The 27,736-nt window shown below is 39.3% G+C and overlaps 6 protein-coding genes and 1 long non-coding RNA gene across 10 annotated transcripts; 3 read left to right on the top strand and 4 right to left on the bottom strand.

The window, feature by feature from the left end:
• On the bottom strand, nt 341–3,259 carry LOC109722514 (probable ubiquitin-conjugating enzyme E2 37). Its single transcript, XM_020250608.1, has 7 exons — nt 3,181–3,259; nt 2,466–2,625; nt 2,024–2,093; nt 1,832–1,937; nt 1,621–1,719; nt 1,106–1,228; nt 341–902 (listed from the first exon to the last, which is right to left on the bottom strand). The coding sequence occupies exons 2-7, from the start codon at nt 2,599–2,601 to the stop codon at nt 507–509; spliced, it is 930 nt and encodes a 309-aa protein (XP_020106197.1). The 5' UTR covers nt 2,602–2,625; nt 3,181–3,259; the 3' UTR covers nt 341–506.
• Nucleotides 8,023–12,521, bottom strand: LOC109721965 (paired amphipathic helix protein Sin3-like 5). 3 transcript variants are annotated; one of them, XM_020249800.1, is made up of 10 exons: nt 12,427–12,521; nt 11,103–11,278; nt 10,853–11,009; nt 10,657–10,752; nt 10,439–10,573; nt 9,812–9,962; nt 9,401–9,609; nt 9,137–9,264; nt 8,855–8,979; nt 8,023–8,392 (listed from the first exon to the last, which is right to left on the bottom strand). In XM_020249800.1, the coding sequence occupies exons 2-10, from the start codon at nt 11,249–11,251 to the stop codon at nt 8,136–8,138; spliced, it is 1,407 nt and encodes a 468-aa protein (XP_020105389.1). In that variant the 5' UTR covers nt 11,252–11,278; nt 12,427–12,521; the 3' UTR covers nt 8,023–8,135. The 3 variants fall into 3 exon arrangements, with proteins under 3 accessions (XP_020105389.1, XP_020105391.1, XP_020105390.1); XM_020249802.1 differs by having other exon boundaries at nt 9,443–9,609; XM_020249801.1 differs by having other exon boundaries at nt 9,401–9,606.
• On the bottom strand, nt 14,477–15,849 carry LOC109722216 (protein HYPER-SENSITIVITY-RELATED 4-like). Its single transcript, XM_020250164.1, has 2 exons — nt 15,042–15,849; nt 14,477–14,928 (listed from the first exon to the last, which is right to left on the bottom strand). The coding sequence occupies exons 1-2, from the start codon at nt 15,843–15,845 to the stop codon at nt 14,521–14,523; spliced, it is 1,212 nt and encodes a 403-aa protein (XP_020105753.1). The 5' UTR covers nt 15,846–15,849; the 3' UTR covers nt 14,477–14,520.
• On the top strand, nt 15,849–19,581 carry LOC109722215. 2 transcript variants are annotated; one of them, XM_020250162.1, is made up of 6 exons: nt 15,849–16,043; nt 16,612–16,698; nt 17,211–17,669; nt 17,797–17,902; nt 18,057–18,185; nt 19,098–19,581. In XM_020250162.1, exons 3-6 carry the CDS (start codon nt 17,500–17,502, stop codon nt 19,200–19,202), a joined length of 510 nt encoding a protein of 169 aa, XP_020105751.1. In that variant the 5' UTR covers nt 15,849–16,043; nt 16,612–16,698; nt 17,211–17,499; the 3' UTR covers nt 19,203–19,581. The 2 variants fall into 2 exon arrangements, with proteins under 2 accessions (XP_020105751.1, XP_020105752.1); XM_020250163.1 differs by lacking the exon at nt 16,612–16,698.
• On the bottom strand, nt 20,359–21,978 carry LOC109722212 (AAA-ATPase At3g50940-like). Its single transcript, XM_020250159.1, has 2 exons — nt 20,998–21,978; nt 20,359–20,909 (listed from the first exon to the last, which is right to left on the bottom strand). The coding sequence occupies exons 1-2, from the start codon at nt 21,961–21,963 to the stop codon at nt 20,499–20,501; spliced, it is 1,377 nt and encodes a 458-aa protein (XP_020105748.1). The 5' UTR covers nt 21,964–21,978; the 3' UTR covers nt 20,359–20,498.
• LOC109722220 lies at nt 23,175–24,461 on the top strand. Its single transcript, XR_002219416.1, has 2 exons — nt 23,175–23,457; nt 24,306–24,461. It is a non-coding gene; the product is annotated as an uncharacterized LOC109722220 (long non-coding RNA).
• On the top strand, nt 25,306–27,603 carry LOC109722214 (DNL-type zinc finger protein-like). The gene is made up of 4 exons (XM_020250161.1): nt 25,306–25,513; nt 25,622–25,727; nt 25,897–26,025; nt 27,055–27,603. Exons 1-4 carry the CDS (start codon nt 25,329–25,331, stop codon nt 27,157–27,159), a joined length of 525 nt encoding a protein of 174 aa, XP_020105750.1. The 5' UTR covers nt 25,306–25,328; the 3' UTR covers nt 27,160–27,603.

The following is a 27,736-nucleotide window of genomic DNA, read 5'->3' as shown; positions in this document are numbered from 1 at the left end:
TTTGGATCACATTTACTCGAAAGAATGACTAATTAAACGAACATTTCAATTGCATTTTTATACTTGATTTTGTATAACTTCAACATGCTAAAAAGTATATATTTTCTCTTTCTATTATGATTATTAAATATCACAATTAAAAGAAAAGAGTAAGCCTCTATACAATTCTTACTCTTTTGTTTATGTGGTACAATATATATGTTTCTTTGTGCTTTAAAGTCTTACAAAATTAGACAAGCGATTAAAACGGCAGCGTAAACTAGTAATTTCGATTGTGTACCTGTTAAACTATTTGATAAAATGTAGAGGGACTAATTGCCAAAATTGAAAGTTTGGAGTCTAATTACCTAATGCATCTTCATTAAGCATGAATTTTTCAGATTAATATGCAGCAGCATATAGTACACAGGACAACTCAAAAATTCAAATTTGAACTCAAAAAACAAGAAAAGATAGCAAGCGTAACAAAACTATTTAAAGTTCATTCATATACACAGTCATTTGTTTCATTTTCCTGCTACTCTCTTCCGAAAAAGTGACAATCTTGATCTCAGAGGCCTGTCATCTTCCTCTTCACTCTCTTCACTGTCTGAAACAATAACTGTATCTGTGACCAGCAAATTTCCCTCCCCCTGATTATTATTTTCATTCGGAGTTTTCTCAGAACCGACACCGAGAGATTTATCTTCGAACTTTGAAGTCGCACGCAGCGGAAAAGTATTTTCCTTATCATCTGGCACCAGATTTTCTTTATCATCATTGCTCTTCTTTTCGGCTATTTTTGATTTAAGTGACAACTTTTGGCCCATCAAACGAAGCTTCTTTCGACTTCCTTCGCTGACATTGAAAGAATTTCCTGAAACAGCTTCTGATTTCTCAACTTCCGTCAGCGGCTGCAGAACCTATAATGGAGAATGGAAAAGGGTTACCTATAGCAAGACGGAAACAAGAAAGCTTCCTACATATCTTAGACATATGAGTGCAGACAAGTTTTTCTTCTTTTTTTTTTTGGAGAGAGAAAGGTAGCATGCTTTTAAACAAAATTTAAGGGCATTATCGAGAAAAAAATGTGTCAGAGAGAGAGAGATAGAGAGAAACTGCTCACCGCACAAGGGGCATCTAAATTATTCAAGTCATTAGCAGCACTAGATCCAGGATTAGCATATTTCTCGGTCCAAGACCGAGCCTTTTGGTCGAAAACTTGCCTGTTGTATTTGTATTCCCTACTCTGCAAAAGAAAAGAAAAGGTAAATAAAGTATCCTATATTTCAGTCTAATTTGGTCACACATACATTTCTTAATTCTTTTCCTCAGGTTCTATGTGGTGGAATGTGCCAGCAAACAGACTACTATTCACAATCTGTATATACATCTATAGGGTTAGTTTGGCAACAAAATATAAAATTAGTAAACTTTTTCAGCTATTTTTTTAACAAAAAACAAAAAATTGAGTCTCAAGCTACAACACAAGGTTACAAGAATAGAAAAGACCATATGCGAGCGATTCAATCACATAGAATTCAAGTTTAAGAAAAAACATAAAGAATGGAAGCGTGAACCAACAAGGCCGAAGCTTATCATTTCTTGTATCACTATAAGCGTAGGAGTATTTATACTTACAATTTCAGCCATTAGGCCATCGTCTGGGTTTGGTTCACACAGTAGTAAACCAATACTGGTTAAGACTGTTGAAATATTTAGGGATGGTTGCCACGCCCCCTACAATTTAAAGTTCGTAGTCATCATGTCAATTTCCACATAAGAAAAACTTAATTCACAAAAGTAGTCCGTGTACTATGCACGATAGTCTACTATATAACATTCCCTGCACCTTTGGGGGTAAATTGAGAATATCGAGGCAGACACGCCCTCCATTGTCGATGTTGGGGTGATAAATGGGGGTAACAAATGTCACGTTAGGCGGTTGAAAAGGATATCTGCGTCAAAGATTACTAGTAAATGTAGATAAAACAACAGATCCGAAAACAGAAAACGAAAATGCAAGTTTGAAATATGAAAGGACCTTTCAGGTACTTGGATCTTCACAGTAAACGTGCCACCAGAATAAACGGTTCCGTCAGGTCCCTGAATCCCTAGAGGACATTGAACAATAGAACCACTAAGGAAATTGCAGCATATGATGCCGAGAACAGCAAACCATAAGTTCTAGAGTTATGTGTCTTTTTGGTCAGGCTTCTGGAGCAGCTTCGCTACTCCAAAAGGCAAAAACCCACACATTTGGGAAATAATAGTATGAAGCCACAAGAGTAAACAGTCTCCAAAAGCAGTAGCTTTAATTTGAAACTTCTACTTCTGCTACTGCAGCAAGATGGGGGCATCTAAACAAGCTATTACTACTTTCTCAAACAATTCTACTGAACCAAAACTTCTGCAAATGCTTCAACTAATGTAGAAAAGCACTTAACATAATTTTGCACGAAATGGAGGAAATATATGAATCTTACGGGCCTCAATGCTTGACAAAGAAGATGAAAAATTCTCGTTGTCAGCGAGCTGGAGGGACACCCCAGGCGGCGGATCAGTCATCAGAAGCTTAAGCTCCTTCTGCATTCTCAGATTCAACCTCGCAGCTTGAGCCATTGAATCCAACTTTGCATAAAACCACTGTAGAAAAGTACAATCGCAAAATTTAAATTCCGAACACTCGTGACCTTCCGTAGGTCAAAATTGTTAGATCTCGAAGCGCTGAAAATGTCTTAACGTCAGGTTATTATTATTTGAGCATCAACACTTAAAAAAATTATAGCTTTATGTTGTAAGAATAAACAAACTACGACGATCACCAAAACAATGAGGACTAGGCGCATCAAACACACAATAAATCGCCATAAGTAAACATTGAATTAATAAAAATAGACCAATTCCATTGGTATTGATAGATAAAGGGTGCCCTAGCTACAGTTAAGAGCAAGCATTAGAAAAAACCTCACATAATGTCCGAATCACAGATAATAAATGAATTATAGTGACACCATAAATTTTTGTTTCCTGCTTCTTCAAATTCCATCATTTTACCTCACAATTAACCAAAAAAAAAAAAAAAGTACCAAATAATCTCAAACTAACAAGCTCATTGGTGGGAGAGATCAATTGCTACAAGGTGTAAAGAAAACCCTAGGAGATATCTCAAAAAGGAGGAAAAAAAGGAAAAAATCGTACCTTCTCTACCCCTGATCGCTCCGCTTCGGAGAATTGCGCTTCGGCGTCGTGGGTAGTGTCTCTTCTTCTCTTCTCCCTCCGACGCGGAATTTGAAACTTCTAGGGCAAAAACGAGGAGCGGGAAATGGCGCACACGCAATATCACCGTATAACCCTTAACTTCCGGAAATTTTCATACTAGTCCCTAAGTACCTTTTCATTTTCTTATCTAAGTCCTAAGTTTTCTTTCAAAAAAAAAAAAGAAAAAAGTCCTAGGTTTATTTATTTAAAAAAAAAGTTCCTTCCGTCGGATTGTTGGTACTGGCCATTAATCTCAAAAGCTCGAGCTGTTAGAAATACGCAATCACTTCACTTAAAGGGTACAGATACAACGCTCATAGGTCTCAATTATGACTCGGCCCACCCGGCCTTCACGTCGCTTCGAACATGACTCGGCCCAACCTGGCCTCCCGCTACAGAGCAGGATGCTGGCCCATTTAAGCCAACAATTTTTCCTCCAGCACCTGCACACATTGCAGTATGCGGGTATCGAACCCGGTCAATTGTAACTCAGCCCACCCGACCTTCACGTCATTTCGAACATGACTTGGCTCAAGCTGGCCTCCCGCTACAGAGTAGGATGCTGGCCCATTTAAGCCAACAATTTTCCCTCCAGCACCTGCACACATTGCAGTATGCGGGTATCAAACCCGGTCAATTGTAACTCAGCCCACCCGGCCTTCACGCCACTTCGAACATGACTTGGCCCAACCTGGCCTCCCGCCACAGAGCAGGATGCTGGCCCATTTAAGCCAACAATTTTTCCTCCAGCACTTGGACACATTGCAGTATGCGAGAATCGAACCCGTTGGTGCTAACTGTTAATCCCAAAAGCTCAAGCTGTTAAAAATACGCAACTAATTCACTTAAAGTGTACAGATACAGCGCCCGCGGGTCTTAATTGTGACTCGACCCACCCGGCCTTCACGCCACTTCGAACATGACTCGGCTTATCTAGCCTCACGCGATTTCAAACGTGACTCGACCCAAACTGGCCTCCTGCCACATGGCAGGATGCTGGCCCATTTAAGCTAACACCTTCATTCAGATAAAGAGAAATTTAAGAATACTATGTTAACAATTTTAATTAACTTTTGGTCTCCGTTTTTTTAAATTTATTAGCCTAAAAATTATTACTCTTTATTATTACAAAGTGTTTAACACCGACTATCACGAAAAATAAATTAGACTTTTTTGCATAAAAAAATGGCCAATTTGCATAAAAAATCCACTTATTTTGGACTTTTGCAAAACTGGGCCACCTTTTTCGTTTTTGCAGATTCGGTCCGCTTTTTCAGCAAACTGACCAAAATACCCTTATTATTTTTTCTCTTTCCTCTTTACCCTCTCTCTTCGTTTCTGTCGTTCTTTTTTTTCTCGCCGGAAAAAAAAGAGGCGGATCGAACCGTCGCTCCTCCTCACCCTCCTTCTTCATCGTTGCCTCCCCTCACCCTCCTCTCCCGCCGCCCGCACCCCTCCTCCTCTCCCCCGCCGCCGCCGCCGGAGCCACCCCCACCGCGCTCCGTCGCCGTCGCCGAGCCCACGGCCATGGCGGCGCGGCCCCATGGCCGCCGTCACCGTCGTCTCCGTCGCCGAGCCCCTCGTCCGCCGCCGCGGTCGTCGTCGCTGTCGGCGGCGGCGGCGGAGGAAGGGCTGGCAGAGTTCGTCGGCCGCGGCTGGAGCGGAGCGACCCAGATTGGCGCCGCGCCGACGCCCGTCGGACCGGTGCTCCGGCGTCGCCTGCTGTTGCACTCGGCATCGCGGCAAGGCCGGCCGGACCTCGTCCAGCTGCTGCTGGAGTTCGGCGCCGACGTCGAGCCCCGGGCCGCGGCAGACGACGCCGCTTAGGCCGTCGGCGGCGGCGAGGAGAGGCGTTGATCGCGGCTGCTCCTTGGCGCGGGGGCGCGTAGCCGCGTGCACGCAGCGGCGGGCGGCGCGACGCAGCGGTGCACGCAGCGGCGGCGGGCGGCACGCGGGCGCGCTGCGGCTGCTTCTTCTTCTTCTTCATAGTGTAATGGTGGCACCATTGCACCATTAATGGTGTAATTTCATGTGTAATGGTGCAATGGTGCACCATTACACCATTACAGGGTGCACCATTACACTAATGGTGCACCATTACACCATTTACACCGATGAATTTACACCATTAATGTGTAATGGCACATAATGGTGTAAGGTGCAATGGTGCCACCATTACACATTAATGGGCGTGGCTTGGCGACGGCAACGGGAACGACGGTGACGGCGACGGAGACGACGGTGGGGGTGACGAGGGCTCAGCAAGGGGAGTGGTCGAGGCGATTGAGGGTGACGAGGCGATGCGGCAAGGGCGGGACTTAGGCTCGTCGACGGAGACGACGTGGGGTGGGCTCGGCGGCGCGGCGGGAGAGAGGAGGGCTGGCGCGGAGCTTCGCGTGAAGAGGGAGACGATGGGACTCCTCGACCTTGAGCTTGACGAGGAGGCTTGCTCCGCCCCTGCAACTTCGGTGACGACGCGGCGGCGGGTCGCTTGTGGAGGCGGAGGACGAAGGACGCGGAGCTTCGCGCGGGCTTGAGGAGGAGAGAGAAAGAGGGCGAGACGACGGTGGGGTGGGGTGGGCTCGGCGGCGGCGGCGGGGGAGAGGAGGAGGGGTTCGGCTTGGGAGGCGGAGGAGGGGCTCGGCGGCGGGCTCGAAAAAAGAACGAAAAAAAAAAAGAACGGAAGAAACGAAGAGGAGAGAGAAAGAGGAAAGAGAAAAAGTAATAAGGGTATTTTGGTCAGTTTACTGAAAAAACGGACCAAATCTGCAAAAACGAAAAAAGTGACCCGATTTTACAAAAGTCTAAAATAAGTGAATTTTTTATGCAAAAAGGCCTAAAAAAATTCATTAGTTTTACCTTTTTGTAAAAGTAGGTCACCCTCCGTCCCCTCCTCGTAGACTCATGTCTCTGCTAACGGCATTAGCCTCAAACGCTTGTCTCACCTCTGCCGCGTTCATGTCGTGGTGTTCCCCATGAGCGAGAGGAGGACAACAGGTTTAACCCGCTCATCGTCGTTGCTGCTTGGAGCTTCGTCGAAGACAGAGATGAAGGTGGCTAGGGAGGAAAGCGAAGATCGCTAGTCAAGGATGGTTAGCGTGGCTGATGACAAAGAGATGGTGGCAATAGTAAGAGAAAAAAATTTAGCTGAATATTGCACTATTTGAACATATGTTGCATTATTTAATGAGAATATTGCACTATTAATTGGACCGGAGATTCTTTCTGTGTGCTGTGCAGGGTGTACGAGGAGACAGTGGATCACCTGTTCTCTCAATGCGTCTTTATCAAATTCTGTATGGTGATGGTTCGATAGGAAATTCAGGCTAGGGAGATGGGAGAAGACGTACGTTACGTCTGGGATAGGTGGTTGGCCAAGAAAGGGATGCATAATAAGCAAAATAACTTATCTGAATTGGTCGCTTGCTGGTGGATCATTTGAAAGGCTAGGAATGATTTGATTTTTCGAAACATTAATTTCAACCCTGTTATGGTTGTACAAAGGATTAAGCAGCTTCTGATGTCCTAAAAACCCCTCTCACGATTGGATTGCTTGCTTGCTGGTGGATCATTTGAAAGGCTAGGAATGATCTGATTTTTCGAAATATTAATTTCGACCCTGTTATGGTTGTACAAAGGATTAAGCAACTTCTGATGTCCTGGGAACCCCTATCACGACTGGATTGCCTCACTCCTATAGCCTAGTTCATACATTCAATGAATGAAGCAAGTAGCATGCTACTTTTTCTCAAAAAAAAAAAAAAAAACAGTTTATTTTACATATTAATAGTGTAAATATATGTTCGAAGTGTAATGTTTTTTTTTAAATAGTGCAATATTATGTATTTAGTCAAAATTTCCTCGCTCACTGTTGCCACCACCTCGCAGTCATGGCCTGAAGCATTCTCAACTAGCGATTATCTTCCTCATTTTCTGTCACCACCGCCTCCATCTTCGGATCATCTTCAAGTAATATTCTGAGCGGCGCCACCCTTGTCTCTAGACTCTCTACTGTACTGCTACGGTGACAAGCTAGTCAAGTTTCGTCGTTGTTGTCCTCTCACTCGTGAGCGAGGCAAGGGCGATGGGAGAGGAGTGAGATAAAACGCAAATAAAAAAGAGAGCAAGATGAGAGATAATAGGAATATTTTAGTCGGATTAAAAAAAAATTAATCTGAATTCGTGAAAACAAAAAAGTGACCCATTTTTGTAAAAAACTTCAAACATTATAGTAAAGGATTAAAAAACTAAGTAGAAATTATATTCTTATCTTTTGTTTTTTCTTGTTGTTTTGGTAAAAATGTATACATTACGATTCTATTAAATTTCATAATAATCATCATACTATATCATAAACAAATAATAACTATTAGAGAATTAAATTTAACAAAAGTTTTTAACTTAAGGAACTAAATCCTTGGAGATTCAGTACTCGAATCCATGCATTTAAATTTTTCTTTCCTCTCTTATAGAAAAAGGAGTTTTAACCACATATTTTCATATCAAATAATTGAAACACAGTAACTCCCAAAAAAAAATTGAAACACAGTAACTCTAAAAAAAAAAGAAAAATACACGATATAAAATATATGTACAAACTCTAACAACGTTGCCCTACCAACAACCGATCGTCCCTAGAGCAAGTGAGAAAAGGCTTGATGGTTGGTACCCGAGATCCAAATTCGAATCCTAGTTGATTCACATTTCCAGCTAAGTTTATTTCTAAATGAAATAAACGAAGCATATAGTGTGCTACCTATCTCTCCCAAAAAAAAAAAAAAAAAAAAAAAAAAAAAAAACCTACCAACAAACAACGCCAAAAATTACAGACCTACACATCACAGGAGTGTACTGCCAAAAAAAAAAAAGAAAAATTTCCAGAAGCAAAAATATATTTATGTTCTGATACTTGGTCTAGTTCTCTGCAGCCTAAGTTTAGTTCTCTGTAGGTGACGGGACAATTTATAGTTCCTCTCAGAAGAAACCCTCCAAATCGTATCGAAATGCGATTTCAAAATCGATATCTCCTCTTTCTTCTTCTCTAGGCGCGCGAGTATAACGGGCAGCACCTTAGCAGGATCCTCTTGTAGAGCTTCCTTCACTTCGAGACTGTAATCACCATACATCTCTTCGATACACCACAGGCATTTTTCTGTTGAATGAACAAAAGTTAATCACACAAACAGAAAATGTATGACTAAAACGTGTAGATGTAACTCTCGTTATACTAATTTTGGTTTTCATGCAGGTAATAGTGTGCGATCTCAGCTATCGGTCGGGCATTAGTGACGAAATCCACACTTGCTTCGGTTATAGAAAGTAGTTAGCGCAGTGAATTATGCCGAAATTGCTAATTCAAAACCAATGAAATGAAGTTCCTAATTCACTTTACTGGAATAACTTCGATCAAAGCCAATGAAATGTCAGGGGCTGTCAATACAAAAAGTAATCCAAAAAAAAAAAAAAAAAAAGAAGCTCAGGGGTCCTCGTACATTTCCATGCAGGTAATTATCATCACAATGTAAATAATCTCAAAAATAGGAAAAGACGATCGAATTGAAACTATAAATGCAACTCTCATTAGACTATTTTGTTTTTTTATATATATACTTACGAGTAAAGTGGTCTTCAAGACGAAGCGGTCTCTGCTCTACTGTCTTGTTACTTATCTTCTTTAACAAATCCGCTGTTCGCATAGCAGTCGAAGCCACTAAATTTCGCAGCACGTCGATTTCAAATCTGACACCAAATAAATGACAAGGGAAAATAAGAACGGTGAAGTCCATGCAAGAAGAATGCTACAGTATTTTGAAATACCCAAGTCAGTTACAAAGAAGAAAACATCTAAACCAACAATCTAGAGTTTGTCATCATCTTCGAATGAAAATAAAAGTACCTGTCATCTTCCGCTTTAAATAATTCTTGTTCATATTGGTCCACGAGTCTGACCGATCTTCCACATGAACCATTCGCTGCAACTGAATCATCATTTTGAGCTGAATCATCTCCTTCAGACACCGGAGGCTGCATCATTTAAGAAAACATTAGATAAAAGCAGAAAGATTAAAAAATCATCTTACTCAAATTAAAATAAAAGTAGAAGGTAAATATGATAAATTCTCAGTGGGAAAATAGTAATTAGACAGGTTAAGATATCAACCTCTGGGACAATTTCATCATCTGCAACCGGAGCTTTATCAACCTCTGGGACAATTTTATCATCTGCAATTGGAGCTTTATTAGCCTCTGGGACAATTTCATCAACTGCAACCGGAGCTTTATCTCCTTGACAGGATTTTGCTTTGTCCACCCTATCCATTTCATTATTCACATAGCCCATTCTCACATCCGGCTCGATGGATCCACCTGCTGTTACATTGTTCGAAAATGAAATTGTCAGTATAAGAAGAACAAACTTCTCCAAGTATGTATCCCTTAAAACTTCGACATGTGAACAAGGTAAAAGAAAAGAGATCTACTTATGCATGTGATTATGATCATGAACAGAAAACCACCTCAGACAGTGAAAAGAAATAAAGAAGCTAAAATTTGAAATTGCTAAGTTTCTAACCTTCTTGCTGATGATTTGCCATGATAATGTCACCCGTTTGCATACGTTTTCGCTTGCTGGATGATTTTGGTTCGACCAAATTCGCTTTTTTATGCCCTATGTTTGACTCATTGCATTCTTGATCTTCCTTGCTGCAGTCTTCCCTGCCATCCTGGAAAACATATGTTTTTGGACATGTTTTTTAGCAGATACAAACAAATACAACAAGGATTTGCCAAGATTGTCGCTACCAAGATAAAAAAGCTATTTCGTTTAAATCATGATTGATTGAATCTGATGATTTTTTTTTTTCTATAATAGACGCAATATAAAGCTCGGATAAGGTGCTTCTGAAAGCACCAGCTTCTTGTTGCTACTAAACCGTATTTATCAGTGAATCTCACAGTACAATCAAATGGGATTGGGCTTATATTATATAATAACAAAAAGAGAAAGAGATACAGAGGGATACACGCACAGACATCATGAAGATTTCAAGGGAAAGTGTTTGCACAAATATTGCAAAGATGAAGATATAGGGATAAAGACACACAGGGAGACACGCGGGCGCGCGCACAGAGAGAGAGAGAGAGAGAGAGAGAGAGAGAGAGAGAGAGAGAGAGAGAGACAGACAGACAGATGTATAACCTGGTTCTTCAGAGTTGCACCAGATGGTTCAGTAGGGAGAGGCATTGTTTCTGGCACCATTGTTTCTGGCGCCGCATCATAGAATTTTCTGAACTCTTCGAACAACTCTTTGTGGCTCCCTAAGAGCTCTCGCATCTAAAAGTAGTTTATATTTTAGTAAAATTACCAGTACAGAGATTTGGCACTGAAATGCTTTGATAAGAGAGAAGCAAAAGTACCTCTTGATAGACTTCAACTTTTGTCTTCTTGTTCATGGTGAACTTGGTAAAAATTTCTGTGAATATCTGAAATCGTTGGTCATTATGAAAGTGATCCTGCATGGAGTGGAAACAAGACAATCAAATGTAATATAGTGTTGAGACAAAAGCCAATACAACTAGTGTAGGAAAGTCGTTTTGTATCCATTTTTCATACCTTAACTTTACAAACATACAGAAAAGCAAGTTCAGCTTTAGTTTGCTTCCTTTCAACACAATCGACCTCGTTTAGCAATTCCTTAAAGCCATGAAATAAGTGGAGCTTATGTTTAAGCAATTCTTTTAGGTTCAGTAGAATGCCGACGTGGTCGATACTGTAACACAAAGAAATACATAACACTTATTAAGATCTGAAAACATATTGAGACATAAGGAGAATACAAGTGAGATAGCAAGTGGGTACAAACCTCTTGTTTCTGAAATCCTTCAGCAGAAGAACGAATCTATGAAAGTTCTCCGGTTCATTATGAAGTTCCTTTTCCAAAGTCTTAAAATATTTGGAAACAGGCAATGATACACCATTATGATCATCAATTGCAGCATCTTCAATCTTCATGTTGCAATGTGGTGAATTGCAAACTAACTATCAAACCAGAACAAGTTAAAAAAGATAAAGCTCACCTGAAATATAGGGTAATTTAAGATGGGTACATGAGCTTTCAAAATTTTTACTCTATTTAACTAGTTTAACAGTATATTTGATATACCTGCTTATAACTTAACAGTATTTTTAACTTTTTTTATTGAATATTCTGCAATATATATTTTGCGACAGAAACTACTAATTCTAGCAGAATTTGTCCAAATTATCTAAAATCAAAGTTCGGTCTCCCCTAAGTACAGCATTTTTGAGATGTGTACCTGAAAAAATTGATAATCTCGATTTTACCTAGCACCTAACTATCAATATTCAACAGTATTTTTATCTTTGCTTTTTTAACGAATTGTGCAATAGAAGTTTTCTGGCTGAAACAACCAGTTCTTGCAGAATTTGTCAAGATTTTCCAAAATCAAAACTATGAAATGTTACATAGTATTATCAAATCAGTAACCGCTCAACTATAGAAGATTTCGAGACGCGCACCTGAAAATATTGAAAATTTTGATTTCGTCTAGCATTACATTTGATTTGATTTGATTTAACTACCTAGCCATCAGAATTCAACAATATTTGAAACTTTTTTTTAAAGAATATTTGTGTAACGTAAATTTTCTGATGAAAACAGCCAATTCTTGCAGAATGTGTTAGGATTTTAAAAAAATATATATATCAAAAGTACGAATAGAACTTAAATCTTTAAAGCTGCTACCCCCTAAACTGTAACATATTTTGAGATGCATACATGAGAAAAAACTGTAACTTACGTACATATTTGATTTAAAGATCTTGTTGCAATCAAAACTCAACAATACTTTTTTAAGCTTTTTTCTTTTACCCTAAACCCTAAACTGATCAACATCCTATGATATGAATTCTCCATCGGAAACCACAAACTGGAGTATAATTCGTTAGAGTTTTCTAAAATCGAAATTACAAAATGTCAGAAAGTAAAATCAAAATCTTCAAACCTTCCAACACCAATTTCAAGTTATGCCATACCAAAAACCAAAGAGAAACACAACAAACCCTAACCTAATAACAGGAACTCGATCACAAGATAGCAGGGAAATTAAGATCACAACATGATTAAATTTGTAAAAGCAATCCATTAAAGAGGATCAGAAACTCACCAATTCCACGGGAAAGAGACGAACCGATCGTGATTACTTGTGTGGAGACTCCTCCAAATTTCTCCCCTCTCTCTCTCTCTCTTTCTCAATTTCCCCAAACTTTTTTATGAAGAGGGGGGGGGGGAGCGGGGAGTGTATATATAGTGGCGCCTACGAAATCTAATTGGAGTAGGAAAAGGAGAGGGTGAACCGATACGGTTGGGGTAGTTTTAACGGCCCAGATTTTCAGATGAAACGATCAGAAAGGTTATTGCGTGGACCCGGTCCAGCGAGGGATGAGAATGGCGTTGGGTGATGCACTGATGCGACGGTTACGGGATATTACCGGTTTAGGTAGTCTCTCCCAGGGTAAAAAATGTAAAACGCTTACAGATATGCTCTAACAGAGGATTCGGCGACAAAAGGACCGCGCAGTGCCGACTTTAGGCGACCCAGTGCGTTATCGGATTCGGAAACGTTACAGATCCGACCCGCATGATCCTCGAACAGTAGGGTGCGCATACAAGGACACGCCTAGAAGGGTTCCCGCGCACTGAGCCCCTCTCTACCTCTTCGTCCTCGTCCTTGTCCTCGTCCACGAATCGCCTCTCTCCTCATCTTAGGGCACCGATTCTCAGGTTCTTAATCTCTCTCTCTCTCTATACAAATTTGGGCTTTGCAAGGAGGGTTTTGTGCTTTGTGGATCCAAATTTCGATTGTTTTAGTTCCTAGGTTGCGGATATGTAGTAGCGGGAAGAGCGATTAGATGCATGGTGTGTTTGATTGTGTTTGCGTTTGATTGTTTGATAGTAGAATTTCATCAAGATTATGTGATAATTTCACCATGATTTCTTAATTTTGCTAAAAAGGCTTTGTATGGCATATTATCATGATCCTATATACTTAATAATTGCTTTACTTTGTTAAATCTACAAAATAGTAGAAACCCACAAGCACATGTGTTTCAGTTCAAATTCGTCATTTGCTAATGCATCACAGGTACTCGAATGATGTACTTTGTTGTGTTCGTGAGGAAAATTTTGAATTTGGTATCTTTATCGAAGATTCAGGGAATCTGTTAGATTTAAGGTAGCAACTGAGTTATCGGTTGCTTTGGCTGAAACTGTTTTTTTATTTTTTTTATTTTTTTGTCTTCTTCCAGTTTAGAAGCCTGCGAAATTACATTTCTTTTCCTGTGAGACTCAATTTCGCTGTGAAAAATGATAGTGTACCCAAATAGGGTATATCCCTGTTTACTCAGAAAAAAAAAAAAAAAAAAAAATGATAGTGTAGCCTTAACTATTTGAGAGCTCTAGAGCTGCAGTAACTAAATACAGGTGATTTGATCAATTGCATGCATTGCAACATTACTTTGATTTGCTAGATCATGGTGTTTACCGCTACCTCTTTGTGCAAGTAAGTATTATTGCGTATTTTGCACACCAAATCACAGAAATGAATGCTTAGATGAAGGGAGTTCACGTAGTCGTGACAATTATGGATCTCGTTTTTTCCATTTTCTTTTGCCTGACACAATATATGATGCCTAAGATTTGTGGCCATCAGAGTATGTAACCAGTACTGCATTAGAACTATGAATCCTATACTACTCAGCCAAAAACTGAACCTGTGTCACATATTCACAATATCAAGTTATTACTTAACACCTTGGGAACAATCTAGAAGAATCTAGTCATATCTTAACACCTTGGAGCCTGTATATGTACTTGTATCTCATGGAATACTCTGATACTCTGCTAAGCATTGTCAGCATGTTTCTCTTTTTCGTATATGAAGCACTGATTTGAGTGTTTTTTTTTTTTTTTTTTTCTTCCCTTTGCCCTCAAGATAGGTGGCATTGGTGCATGATCTTTAGAGCTGTTTGTACTGTTTGAATTGATTTTTTTTTTTTTTTTTTTTTTTCATTTGGCCCAGAGGAAATTGAGTATATTGAAAGAGGTGTGTTTACAGTGGAAGCAAAGCATTCAGTATCTTCTCTTCAATATAGTTCCATACGGTATATGCACATAATTTTCTTAATGTCAGTGGCTCCAACTCAATTTTCGGCACCATCTCCAGCTTACTTCTGCTCGTTTCCCTCGTGTTATCCTTACCTCAGACAGTTTCTTCGTTGGCTTTATCATTGTCAACTTTATCTTCGTCTTCGTCTACGCCCCTTCTTTTCGCCTTGAGAAAATCAATAAGCTCTTGAAGTGCAATATCAGCTTCATCGCTCCTCATCAGCACCTCTGCTACCTCTGCCGGAGTCACCTCCACTTCACTTATCAACCCTTCGATCTCCGGGAACAATACATGGTCCTCAATGGCGTGGTAGTTGGTGGCCAACACCCTGAATGCATCAACACCACAATAGCTCATATGGATGTGCATATCCATTCGGCCAGGCCTCAGCAGCGCGGGGTCGAGCCGCTCCTTGTAGTTTGTGGTGAACACAATGATCCGCTCCTCCCCCCTCGTCGACCATAGCCCGTCGACAAAGTTGAGCAGCCCGGATAGCGTCACCTGTCCGACATCAACATTGTTAGCGATGTTTCTTTCTTCTTCTTCTTTTTTTCTTTTTTTTCTTTTCTAGGTTACAACCGCAATGAGATTTAAGTTCATGTATTGGTTCTAACCTTTTCGCTTTTAGATCCGTACAGGTCCTCGCTACATTCCCTTTGTTGAAGATCGATCGCACAATCCATGTCCTTAATAACGAGTATCGATCGGTTGGCCACAGTCGTCAGCAACCGTCGAAGTGCACCGTTCCAACCTACTTCAGTGAGCTCCAAATCATAGGTATCAAACTTGAGATAATTTGCCATTGCAGCAATTAAGCTCGACTTGCCGGTCCCTGGCGGCCTGTAAAGCAGATATCCTCGCTTCCAAGCCTTGCCAATTCTCTTGTAATAGTCCTTCCTCTTGACGAACCTTGCAAGATCGTCCATCACCGCCTGCTTAAGCTCTGCGTCCATCGCCAGAATGTCGAACGTTGAAGGGTGGTGTAATTCTGCGGGGTACCATGTATCCCTTTCATTCAGGTAAAGCTTGAGTGTTTTATCTCCCTCCTCAATTTCTCCCGCCTTTGCTAATATAAACGGCAAGTAGGAGTAAAGCGCCTTTTCCTTGTGCTTCTTGTGGAAGGTGAGCTCGAATGATCGGACTTCGATCTGCCGGGACTTGCCATTGCTCGAAGTGCCGCTGGAGGTTTCCCGGCAAACCAATTGCCATTTGAATTCGGTACCTTCATACACATCAACCATCTCCTCCCCGGCCTCCATACTGATTGGCATGCTCTTCATTTCATCTTCCTTGCTCACCTTCGGCCTCTGCATGTTTGTGTTGATCCGGGTCGCAAGATACGATATCGCGGCCTCGTAGATTTGATTGTTCGCGAACCCTTCGGTCTGTTCGATTACGATCGCCTGCTGCGAGGACATGCGAGAGCGCAGATCGTGGATGCCGGCGAAGATGAAGTCGCGCACTTCGTGGGGGACGAGCTGACTGACCACCCCGTGGAGGAGCATGGCAGAGGCCGCGACAGACGCGGCTGCGGCGATGGCCTTCTTGTATGATTCTATGGCCTTTTCATAGGAAGCCACGGAAATCTTCAGGAACTTGATCAGATGTGAGATGAGGTGAGTGGATTTGTATTGCTCTTCTGCCCTTAGTTTAATTTGTTACCCACACTCTTTTTCTCCTCTAATGTTTACTTTGATATGTAGGAGTTCTTAACTTTTCATAGTTAGTGTGTTAGAGGGTTGGTTTGAGTGTGTGAAAAGTGCTTTCCTGTGTAGAAAAATCAAAAGAAACCTCTTTTGAAAATATATTTCCCTTGCATTCCAAGTTTTTCTAATTTCTGAAGTGATTGTGCTCCAAGTTTTCGCCATTCCAAAAGAAGCTCTGGCTAAATTACCAAAAAAATAAAACAAAAATCTCTTGCACTTTAGCCCTTGTCTTAATTATTTCTGTACGAAATATATATTTACATTAATTTGCCCTAATTTCAATAATAAATATGTGTACTCAAATAAATAGAATATCTAAACTAGTGGGACCGAAATTGATTGTTTACTATAAATTTTATTTCAGTTTATATGATTTTGGTTCATTGAATGTAATCGATGTCACATCGGTCAGTTCATTTTTGTAAAATTCTGCATTTGAATTTAGTACAAATCATTTTTGTTTCTTTTTTTTTGTCAGTTTATTTGGATATTAGCAGTGACGTGCAGAACCAAAATTGAATGTAAAATCTTACACAGAGGCGTTAATCAAAACATCAGCTAAAAGGTAAGGGGTTTTTTGTAATTTGGCCAGAAGCTTCTTATAAGCTATATACCTACTCAAGGTTGAATTGATATGTATACGTGGCCACTATTTTTGTTTTTACTTATTTTGATAACGCACTAATCCAGGGATTTAATGGGTCATTCCTGATCAGGTACCAGTACCACCCCTCATGGTTCCTTAAAAAAAAAAAAAAAAAAAGAAAAAAGCAAAAACAAAAACAAAACAAAACAAAACAAAACAAAACAAAAAAAATAAAAAGAAAAAGAAAAAAAAATAACTTAAATTAAAATAAATACAAATTCACCAAATGTTAATTTAAGAAATAAATACAATTTCATCATTTATTTGAATGTAGAATAAATTGTCCAGTAATAACCTCTTTATAATATTTATAATTTGAAATTTGATAAGATAATATATTTTATCAATAAGATGATTATGTTTGTTTTTTTTTGAGATATGATCAATCTTATCAACTATCAAATAATATAAATTTCTTAATAAAATTACAGAGATATCATGCATCCAAAAATGATCGTTGTGTTACGTTTTGAAGTTCTATGGATGATTCAAACGTAGTACAAGTCGGCAGCGATACAGCGAAACTTGCCGACTTAAATGTACGTACGTAACTGAGCTCTGAAGAATTCGGTGGTGAGACACTCCTCCTTGCGGATTTTAAGTGACCCGAAGACTTTTCGGATTCGGATACGATAACATCACGGATCCGACGCGTATGATCCCCGAAAGGGTCGCGTCCGCATACAAAAATGAACGGCTCCCGCATACCGGTGAAACACCATGGGCGCGGTGGTGGTGGATGCGATGAGCCTTCTCCTTCTCCCTCGAAGCTTCGGAGTTTTACCCTCCTCCTCCTCCTCCTCCTCCTCCTCCTCCCCCCATTCCTCGTCGCACCTCCGATTCCTCTCCACGAATCGCCTGGCTCCACATCCTAGGGCACCATTTCTCAGGTTCTCACTCTCTCGCCCGCTCTCTTTCCCCGCAAATTTGGGCTTTGTAAGGGTTTTGTTGTTTCTTGATCCAAATTTTTGGTGCTTTATGCTTTGCTTAATGTTTTTCAATTGATTTGGCTACCAGGTTGGGGATATCTAATGGGGGAAGCGCGATTAGAAGCGTGGTGTGTTCGAGTGTGTCGAATTCCTTGGAGAATTATGGCGCCGATAGTAGCAAATCGCCCTCGCAGGTTTCTCACTACAGCCATTGTAATTGATTCTAGATTGCTTATGATTGCTTGATAGTTAGATTCTTAGGATCGTAGTATCTGCTAAAGCAAATTTTATATGCATGTGAATGTGCGAGCTTGCGTAGAGTGATGAATTCGTTTTATCATGTTAAAGAAAGCAGCTTTTGATATAAAACTTCCCAGAAGAAGTTTGATGGTTCAGTTCACATGTGATTCCTGTGGTGAAAGAATGAAGCGCTTGATAAACCGAGTGGCCTACGAAAAGGGAACTGTATTTCTCCAGGTTTGCTCTGCTGCTCAACATCCTCGACTTGTATATCTATCTATTTTCTGGTTGATCTAATTTCCAGCTGCTACCATCCACACTTTTTTTTGCGCCTCCGTAGTTGAGAGAAAAAGAAAAGCAGTCTAAATTACTTTAACATTTAAGGTTGATCAGGGAGGTAATAGTTTTGGATAGACATTTCACCTACAGATTGATATTATCCAAGGATTTAAGTGTCGTGACACGGGGTCATGTCGGAAACTTGCCGGCATGGTACGGCACGGTGCCTGCCGAGTCATGCCGATGCGTGCCGGTCAAAAAAATTCTTGTGTGCCGACACATGATAGCATGAAATTTTTATTTTCTTTAGCAACAAAATATTCTAACTATTTATTATGTCTTCTTATCACATCTTTTGAACTTTATTGAGGAAATTACTTACTAATTTAAAGAATAGAGGGTTTTGAGCTGTGCCATCGGCACTGGGTCTGTATCGTGCCGGTATCTTGTTGGCACGGTACGGGACGGTAGATACGGCCGTGCCGACGGGCACTTAAAACCTTGATATCATCCATAAGATGATGTTGTTTGTTTTCTAGCGCCTATATGTGCATCTGTAGTAATTCAGTGTTTGCCGATTAGTTTACTGTTTGACCTCACCTTCCTTATGGTGTTTTCTTCTTTTTATTCAAAATCGCCGTTACACTGCAGCCATTAAAAATATTAATCTTGAAACTGCTTGATGCGTAGGCAAGAAGAAATGAAAAACCATAAATGTTTATTTGTAGTACATTGAAATACACTATATCAGAGTTAAATGTAGAATCTGAGACAAAATACTCAGGTGTATTTTCATACTTAGGTTGGCCATTTTGTGGTTACTGTCATTTTGTGGTTACTGTCTTGTGTGCTAAAATCACATTTGAACAGTGTGCAGGCTGTCTTGTCTACCATAAGTTTGTCGACAACCTTGGGCTAGTGGTCGAGTACGATCTGCGTGAGGAATATGATGTAGATTCTGATGGCACAGATTGATATGGTTTCGACAAGCGATTTATCTGTTTTATGCACAGGATATTTCCTTCAGTAAAATACAAAACTTCTTTTCTACATGCTTCATCACATATATTCTTCAAAGGACAAAAGTTGGGAAGATGAATGCAGTTTTGGATCATATTATTAGAAGCTTTTCAGTGAACAACTCGGTTGGAAGGCCTGCAAGTGGGAAAGTAAGCCATGCGGCTGACAAACAGCAGGATGTATATCATTATGTTCTTCAAATTTCAACTGTTTAGTTTGAATTATTACTCAAACATCTGGGGAATACAATTTATTCTTCTTTTCAAATTTGAAAACTATGATGTTTGAAATGTAGAATTTTCTCTCTTTAATATCTTTGTATTCTTAGTCCTCATTTGACATCGTTGTCATTTTTTAATTTTTTTTTACACTAATTCTATGTAATTTGATGGATTGATTGAAGAATTTTTCTCTTGTTGTCATAATTGATTAGCTTGCAATGCACCCGGCTAAGTAATAGATGAAACAATGTTAAAAAAAGAAAAATTGAAAGCAAAAAAAAAGTTGTTTCCAAACTTTTATTTTTTGCCATCAAATGAACATCTTGGGTGAAAGGATTGCACGCAATCTATTGTCAACTCCTATATTTTTTTATATAAAAATTTTATTAAACAAATATAAAACAAACATGATACCAAACAAGGCCTAGACTCCTGCTTTCTAAATTCTATTTTTATCTCATATTTCCCTTTCTCACAGTACATAATTCATCAGATAACTTCATTTATTTGGTTCCTATTTTTTATACGAATTGTGCAGTGCAGAGTAGTTGAATTGATTTAATAAGACTTCTGGCTCATAACATCCACAGAGTGATTACTTTTACTGGATTAAGAAAAGTTTATGAATATACATAATATCTTAAATTTCCAAGTTGGGTTTCAATTAAAAACTGAACGTGTGCTCATATGCGCTATGTGTATTTACTACTCAACAACTTGGGCAACAATCTGGAAGAATCTAGATATCTTCATGGTCCAGTTTTTAACTCTCCAAATTAGGTGGATCCTATATATGATTAGCATGGTTATTTTTTTTTGTATTTGAAGCATTGATTTGAGTTATTTCTTTTTTGGTCTAGAAAAAAAATGAGTCCATTTAAGGAGGTGTGTTTAGAGTAAAAGGAAGTCACTGAACTTATTTTCCATTGAGTTTCATACAATTTATTGACACTGTTGATAGCGAGAATTTCTCTAGTACTTTCTTAATATCATTGGCTCCAACTGAATTTTCTTTATCATCTCTATCTTACTATTTCCGGTTCTCTACCTCATCTTCAACATTTTCTTTCTCAACTTTATCTTCATTGTCACCCTTTCTCTTTGCCTTGAGGAAATCAAGGAGCCCTTGAAGTGCAGCATTAGTATCGTCGCTCCTCATCAGTTCCTCCGCCACTGCCGCTGGAGTCACCTCTACTTCCCTTATCAGCCCTTCGATCTCTGGGAACAATTCGTGGTCATTAATGGCATGGTAGTTGGAAGCCAATACTCTGAATGCATCGACGCCACAGTAGCTCATATGGATGTGCATATCCATTCGTCCGGGTCTCAGCAGCGCAGGGTCGAGCCGCTCTTTGTGGTTTGTAGTGAAGACGATGATCCGCTCCTCCCCGCTCGTCGACCATAGCCCATCAACTAAGTTGAGCAGACCAGAGAGTGTTACCTGTTCGAAATGAACAAGGTTAGCAGTGTTTTTTCTAGCTTGTTATGTTATTATCACAATGAGATTAGGTTCAGGTATCAAAGCTGACCTTGTCATTGGTGGGTGCAATACGATCCTCATTCTCGTCCCTTTGTTGGAGACTGATCGTGCAATCAATGTCCTCTATGACTAGTATTGACTTGTTGGACATACCGATCAGTAAATGTTGCAGGGCGCTGTTCCAACCCACTTCAGTGAGCTCCAAATCATAGATATCAAACTTGAGATAATTTGCCATTGCAGCAATTAAGCTCGACTTCCCAGTTCCAGGTGGTCCGTAAAGCAGATACCCTCGCTTCCAAGCCTTGCCTATTCTCTTATAGTAGTCCTTTCTTTTCACGAACCTCAAAAGGTCATCCATGACCACTCTCTTAAGCTCCGTATCCATCGCCATGGTGTCGAACGTCGAGGGGTGGTGTAAGTCTATGGGGTACCATGAATCCCCTTCATTCATGTAGAGCTTGAGTACTCTATCCTTCTCCTTAATTTCTTTTGCCCTTGCTAATATAAATGGCAAGTAGGAGTGAAGTGCCTCTTCCTTCTGCTTCTTGTGGAAGCTAAGCTCAAATGATCTTACTTCGATCTGTCGGGAATTGCCGTTGCTCGAAGTGGCGCTGGAGTTTTCCCGGCAAACCAACTGCCATTTGAATTCTGCACCTTCAAACATGTCGACCATCTCCTCCCCCTCCTCCATACTGATTAGCAGGCTCTTCACTTCGTCTACCCTGCTCACCCTTAGCCTCTGCATGTTACTGCTGATGCGTGTTGCTAGGTACAATTTCGCAGCCTCATAGATTTGATTGTTGGCGTACCCTTCGGTCTCTTCAATTACGATTGTGTGCTGCGAGGACATGCGAGAGCGCAGATCGTGGATGCCGGAGAAGATGAAGTTCCGCACTTCGTGGGGGACGAGCTCATTGACCACCCCACGGAGGAGCATAGCAGAGGCCGCGACAGATGCGGCTGTGGTGACGGCTCTCTTGTACGATTCTATGATCTTTTCATATGAAGCCATGGAGATCTTCAGGAGCTTGATGAGGCGATTAGTGTGTGTTTTGGGATATGAGGAGATTAGTGTGTGTTTTGATATGCAGTGATCTCGGTTGAGTTAAATATACATAGAGGGTTAGTTGAGCTGGGGATGACCTTTTCTTTGCGGAAGAATCAACAGCCTCTGTTAATTTACAGAAACCCCCTTTGCATGTTAGCCTAATTACTTACCAGCACAGAATTTACATCAATTTTAATCTTGCACTTTATCACAAAAATTTACATCAATTTAGGATGATTGTTGAATTTAAATACAAAACCGGAATGAGTCGGCATATTTTGTCGGATTTTCATCTGAACATCTATTGAAGTTGAAGTGCACCATGAACAGTGGATGAAAATATAATTACACCAGAGATCTTTTATATTCCAGTTACCAAAATTGGTTATATTCAGTTAAAGATTGCTCATTTTAGATCATTTTGTACTGTTCAATATTACCAACTTAATTTCATGAACTCATTTTCCCAATTTTTTTTCCCATTTGAATTCAAGAGTCATGTCAATTTTTATGTGTACAATTGGAACTGATGCAAAATTTTATGCAGGGTTGGCAAATAAAACGCGGGCTAAAGTATGAGGATTCCTCGGCAATTTGCCTAGATGCTTTCTATGCTTTTCCCAGGTTTGAGTTGGCTAAAGGGTTGTAGAAACTATTGCTGTGATGTTGTTTTTGTGGCTCAAATTTTATGCCGAGGCGGGGCTTGGAATATTTATCCACTATGCATTACTCCTGTTCACAACCAAATTTAATCTAAGAGCCACCGTTTGGTTGGGGGTTAAGGGGTGGAATAACCCCTTAACCCCCAATTTATACCCAAACACCACTCTTAAGGGGTGGGGTTAGTAAACCCCACCCCAAACCGGATTAGTGGGGTTTACTAACCCCACTTCCCCTCCCAACTTTAACCCCGCACGCATTCCGAGCCCTCATCTTTTTCTTCTTTATCAATCATTAACCTCAATCCCCCTCCAACTTTAACCCCGCACGCATCTCGAGCCCTCACCTTTTTCTTCTTTATCAATCATTATCTTCTTATCCCACCTACTCCAACCAAACACTTTTTTTCATTATCCTAGACTAACTCCAACCTCCAACCAAACAAAAAAAATTTTTAACACTATTTTAACCCTGAACTTAACCCTATTTCTGGAATAGCTAATTTTTCTTAACCCCGAACCAAACGGTGGCAGAAAGTTGTAGAAGAATCAGATGCGCAATTGACATGAGTTGGTTAGGATAGGATTCTTTTCAAGTATTATTTATCGCCATTGGCTCTGGTACCATGTTGTTATCTGATGTCTTCATCTATGTTTGATATATACCATATTGAGATAGATGTTTAGATGCGATTCTGACATCTTCTATACGTTGTGATGTTACAAGGGTGTTAGTGATGGTGGTGATGTCACGGTCGTACGTGGATCACATTGACGTATGAATGCTCCCGTACTTAAGGTATGCAATATATTTCCATAATGTTTTATGGTTAAAATATAGGAGAAGTTTTTAGAAATATTCGTGTTTTAACTTTTTCTTCTTTTTTTTTTTTTTAATTTACATTTTACCAAGTTGATGTATTTAATCCTTCTCCGTCGGGGTTTTATTACTATTCTATATTTTCTTTTTATAATTTATATTGAAAATATTTTTAAAGGTAGAATAAATATTTTTAAAAAATATTTTTTTCTTATAGAACAAGAAAGGATTAATTTGCATTCTTTATTAACGCTCTTAACTCTTGAAAATATTTTTAAAATTTTAATGGGATAAAATATAGATTTTTGAAAGTCCGGAAGAAAAGTTAAAAAAAAAAAAAGTATTTAAAAGTAATTTTTTAAAAAAATTAGCTCTTTTTTATATTTTCTATTAAAAAAATTTAAGTTATTATTAGTCAACTCAAAACTAGATAGTTGTAGAAGGTGTTAGTGAAGCACTTTTTTAAAAAATTAGCTCTTTTCGGTATCATAAATATTTTCCTATATAAAATATTTAAGTAATGCCAATCTTGTATTTTAGCTCTATTTCTAATAGATTCCTTTGTTAGGATTTTTCTTTATTTTAATGGCTATAATAATATATGTTGAGATAGCACATCTTTAAATCTAACATTCTTTAAGCACAAAATTCAAAAAGGAATTACGAAAAAGCCTTCATGCGAGGGATTTTCTTTATCGGGTGTGAGTGTCCAAGTGTTTTTTTAATGCTAAATCTTCTTAACAAAAATTGATAAAATTTTAAATTACTAGATCTATTTGATACATGATTAAAGCACAGAACTGATATTGTTCAAAATTTTTTTGCAGGAGGTATTTGAGACACGGGGCAAAATGCTGAAAGAGTTTTTATAATTAAGTTTTTCTTTACACTAAAAACCAAAGAAGTTTTATGAACTCTTGACTGATCGAGTGTAAGATTTATACTTATCGGTAGGATGCTTATTTGGTGCATTTTGTCGTTAAGAAAACATGGAGTTTTTGAATGACCTATTTGTTGCTCTTTGGGATCAATAGAAATGAAAATCATGTCGCAGGCCAAAAAGCTCTCGTAGTACAACTTTCTCGAGCACCACGATCTAAAAAAGAGTCTAAGACTTCGTTTGGAATTACGGAGAGATTGCGTTACGTGTGATGAGAAAGTACGATGAAAAAATATTCTGTTTATTTTTATATATTTCGCATATTACGATGAGTTGATTATAATATATTTTCTGCGATTTTATCGAAAAACGTAAAACATATTCCTATATGTTTTTATTCTAATTTTATTTTATCTAATAGCCTCGAATAAGCTTTAATACTAAACTAAGCCTAAGTTGACAGAATAATACTCTACGCACATCTATTATGTTGGTGCAAATGTTACACCTTATTCTTTACTAGGATCAAATTTACTCACTTGTTTCATAAATTTTTTTTTAATACTAGAAATTGAAAAAATTTAAATTCTTGGCTGTTAGAGTATAAAATGTACGTCCTATAATTGGGCAATGGGGTGTACGGATAGTATTTTTCAAGTTGAAAGTTGTTCTTTTTCCACTTAAAATAAGCTATAGTTCAGGTGATCTGTAGTCGGCGGTGAAATCCCAATAGTTACCGACTAATATATATATATATATATATATGATATGTGATATGATATATCTGTCGGTATAAGGGTCCCGAAAAGATTCGGCGGCGAGACACCTCCTGTTGCCGAGTTTAAGAACGAGCTATCGGATTCGGATTCGGAAATGAGATTCGATAACGTCACAAAAAAATCCGACCCGTAGAATCCCCCGGACGGCGGCGTCCGCATACAAAGGCGCGCATTAGAACGGCACCTGAATAATGGTGAATCACCTAGAAGGAGCCATGGGTGCGGTGGTGGTGGATGCGATGAGCCTTCTCCTTCTCCCTCGAAGCTTCGCCGTTTCCCCCTCCTCCTCCTCCTCCTCCTCCTCCCCTTCCTCCTCGCACCTCCGATTCCTCTCCACGAATTGCCTCGCTCCTCATCTTAGGGCACCATTTCTCAGGTTCTTACACTCGCGCTCTCTCTCTTTCTCCGCAAATTTGGGCTAGTGATCCAAATTTTTGGTGATTTATGCTCTGTTTTGATGTTTTTCGATTGATTTGGTTCCCAGGTTGAGGATATCTAATGGGGGGAGGGCGATTAGAAGCGTGGTGTGTACGAGTGTGTCGAATTCCTCGGAGAATTACAACGCCGATAGCAGCAAATCGCCCTCGCAGGTTTCTTACTGCAACCATTATAATTGATTCTAGATTGCTTATGATTGTTTTATAGTTAGATTCCAAGGTTCATAGTAACTGCTTGAGCAAATTTTATATTCATGTGAATGTTGATTAATTAGTTGTGCGAGTTTTTGTATAGTGATAAACACGTTTTGTCATGTTAAAGGAAGCAGCTTTTGATATAAAGCTTCCCAGAAGAAGTTTGATGGTTCAGTTCACATGCGATTCTTGTGGTGAAAGAACTAAGCGCTTGATAAACCGAGTGGCCTATGAAAAGGGAACTGTGTTTATCCAGGTATGTTCTGCTGCTGAGCATCTTCGATTCGTATGTCTATCTATTCGCTGGTTGATCTAATTTCCAGCTGCTGGCATCCACAGTTTCTTTTGCACCTCTATAGTTGAGAGAAAATCAAGTAGTCTAAATTACTTTAACATTTAAGGTTGATCAGGGAGGTAATAGTTATAGATGTACATTTCACCTTTGGATTGAAATCATCTAAGATGATATTCTCTGTCGTCTCGTCTAGTGCATATATGCGCATCTGTAGTAATTCAGTCTTTGCTGATCAGTTTGCCGTTTAGGCCTCGTATGGTGTTATCTTCTTTTATTTGTAATGGGATTCCTTCATTGCGATTTGCTGCAATATTTGACTAACTGGCAATATTTTTATAGTTATTTTAGTAAGACTAGGCTATACTCGAGAGGATTTCGGACCAAATCTTTCCTTTGTTAAAAGCTCACTTCTAGAGCATGTGAAAACCTATTCCTTTGGATATGACCTAGAGAATCTAAGTTACTATAAACTGAAATTTGTGGGATTTGCTTGCTCTATCTACCTATACATCAAATGGAGACCAAAATGAACGGTGTGAATTGAATAAGATTCTTAGATATTGCATGCGATTCCTCAATAGAAAATCTGGCCATTTTCTCAATCTAAAAAAGAAGAGAAGAAGAAAACCCTACTGATCTGCAACTTATTTGGTTCATATTTAACCATCAAACTAAACACCATCTCATTGCAACTGTTAAAATTGCTAATTTTGAAACTGCTTGATGCATAGGCAAGAAGCATCGGAAAACCATAAATTTTGATTTCTAGTACATTAAAACACAGTAGATCAGATTTAAGTGTCAGAATTTGAGGCCAAATCCTCGTAAGTGTTGTCTATGCTCTCTCTATTTATCTTCAGTAATTTAAATGTGTTACGCTGATTTATTTCATTGCTGAACTGTTTCTGTGAATGTTTGAAGCAAGCATTTTCATACTTAGGTTAGACCCGTATCTGGCCTGTCTATTGTGCTAAAATTACATTTGAACAGTGTGCAGGCTGTCTTGTCTATCACAAGTTTGTTGACAACCTTGGGCTAGTTGTTGAGTACGATCTGCGTGAGGAACATCATGTGGATTCTGATGGCACAGATTGATATGGGCCTTGACAAACTATTTGTCTGTTTTATGCACAATATATTTCCTTTCAGTAAAATACAAAACTGCTTTTCTACACGCTTTATTGCTTATATTCTCCGAAGGATAAAAGTTGGGAAGATGGAATGCAGTTTTAGAGCATATTCTTAGAATTTTTTTCAGTGAGCAACTCTGTTTGGAAGGCCCACAAGGGGGTAAGTAAGCTTTGGAAGGCCCACGAGGGGGAAAGTAAGCCATGCCACCAGCAAACAGCAAGACGGTATATCGTTATGTTCTGCAAATTTCAACTGTTTCATTTGAATTATTACTCAAACATCTGGAGAATATAATATACCCTTCTTTTCAATGTTTCTAGTGTAGATTTTTTCTCTCTTTAACGTCTTTGTATCCTCAGACTTTGGCTTTCTAAATTTCATTTTTATCTGGCAGTATATCACTCATCAGATAACTTCATGTATATATATTTGGTTGCTATTTTTGATGTCTGTACGAATTGTGCACTGCAAAGTGGTTGAATTGATTTAATACGACTCTTCTGGCTCATAACATCCACGGAGCGATTACTTTTACTGGATT

This window comes from Ananas comosus, linkage group 16, assembly GCF_001540865.1.
Source record: "Ananas comosus cultivar F153 linkage group 16, ASM154086v1, whole genome shotgun sequence".
Classification (NCBI taxonomy): domain Eukaryota; kingdom Viridiplantae; phylum Streptophyta; class Magnoliopsida; order Poales; family Bromeliaceae; genus Ananas; species Ananas comosus.
Note: the sequence above shows the minus strand (reverse complement) of the source record. Positions and strands in the feature narration are given on the sequence as shown.

What these genes read in the sequence shown, in the direction of transcription:
- LOC109722212 (XM_020250159.1), bottom strand. Translation starts at nt 21,963, where the DNA reads ATGGCTTCATATGAAAAGATCATAGAATCGTACAAGAGAGCCGTCACC. An exon ending in TTGCACCCACCAATGACAAG is followed by an intron (nt 20,910 to 20,997) that starts GTCAGCTTTGAT and finishes CATTTCGAACAG; the next exon opens with GTAACACTCTCTGGTCTGCT.
- LOC109722514 (XM_020250608.1), bottom strand. Translation starts at nt 2,601, where the DNA reads ATGGCTCAAGCTGCGAGGTTGAATCTGAGAATGCAGAAGGAGCTTAAG. An exon ending in AAGATCCAAGTACCTGAAAG is followed by an intron (nt 1,938 to 2,023) that starts GTCCTTTCATAT and finishes TCTTTGACGCAG; the next exon opens with ATATCCTTTTCAACCGCCTA. An exon ending in TTCTCAATTTACCCCCAAAG is followed by an intron (nt 1,720 to 1,831) that starts GTGCAGGGAATG and finishes TTTAAATTGTAG; the next exon opens with GGGGCGTGGCAACCATCCCT.
- LOC109721965 (XM_020249800.1), bottom strand. Translation starts at nt 11,251, where the DNA reads ATGAAGATTGAAGATGCTGCAATTGATGATCATAATGGTGTATCATTG. An exon ending in AAGGATTTCAGAAACAAGAG is followed by an intron (nt 11,010 to 11,102) that starts GTTTGTACCCAC and finishes TTTGTGTTACAG; the next exon opens with TATCGACCACGTCGGCATTC. An exon ending in TCTTGAAGACCACTTTACTC is followed by an intron (nt 8,393 to 8,854) that starts GTAAGTATATAT and finishes TTCATTCAACAG; the next exon opens with AAAAATGCCTGTGGTGTATC.
- LOC109722214 (XM_020250161.1), top strand. Translation starts at nt 25,329, where the DNA reads ATGGTGAATCACCTAGAAGGAGCCATGGGTGCGGTGGTGGTGGATGCG. An exon ending in GCAGCAAATCGCCCTCGCAG is followed by an intron (nt 25,728 to 25,896) that starts GTTTCTTACTGC and finishes GTCATGTTAAAG; the next exon opens with GAAGCAGCTTTTGATATAAA. An exon ending in AGGGAACTGTGTTTATCCAG is followed by an intron (nt 26,026 to 27,054) that starts GTATGTTCTGCT and finishes ACATTTGAACAG; the next exon opens with TGTGCAGGCTGTCTTGTCTA.
- LOC109722216 (XM_020250164.1), bottom strand. Translation starts at nt 15,845, where the DNA reads ATGTCCTCGCAGCAGGCGATCGTAATCGAACAGACCGAAGGGTTCGCG. An exon ending in ACGGATCTAAAAGCGAAAAG is followed by an intron (nt 14,929 to 15,041) that starts GTTAGAACCAAT and finishes GATGTCGGACAG; the next exon opens with GTGACGCTATCCGGGCTGCT.
- LOC109722215 (XM_020250163.1), top strand. Translation starts at nt 17,500, where the DNA reads ATGGGCGCGGTGGTGGTGGATGCGATGAGCCTTCTCCTTCTCCCTCGA. An exon ending in CCTAGGGCACCATTTCTCAG is followed by an intron (nt 17,670 to 17,796) that starts GTTCTCACTCTC and finishes TTTGGCTACCAG; the next exon opens with GTTGGGGATATCTAATGGGG. An exon ending in AGGGAACTGTATTTCTCCAG is followed by an intron (nt 18,186 to 19,097) that starts GTTTGCTCTGCT and finishes ACATTTGAACAG; the next exon opens with TGTGCAGGCTGTCTTGTCTA.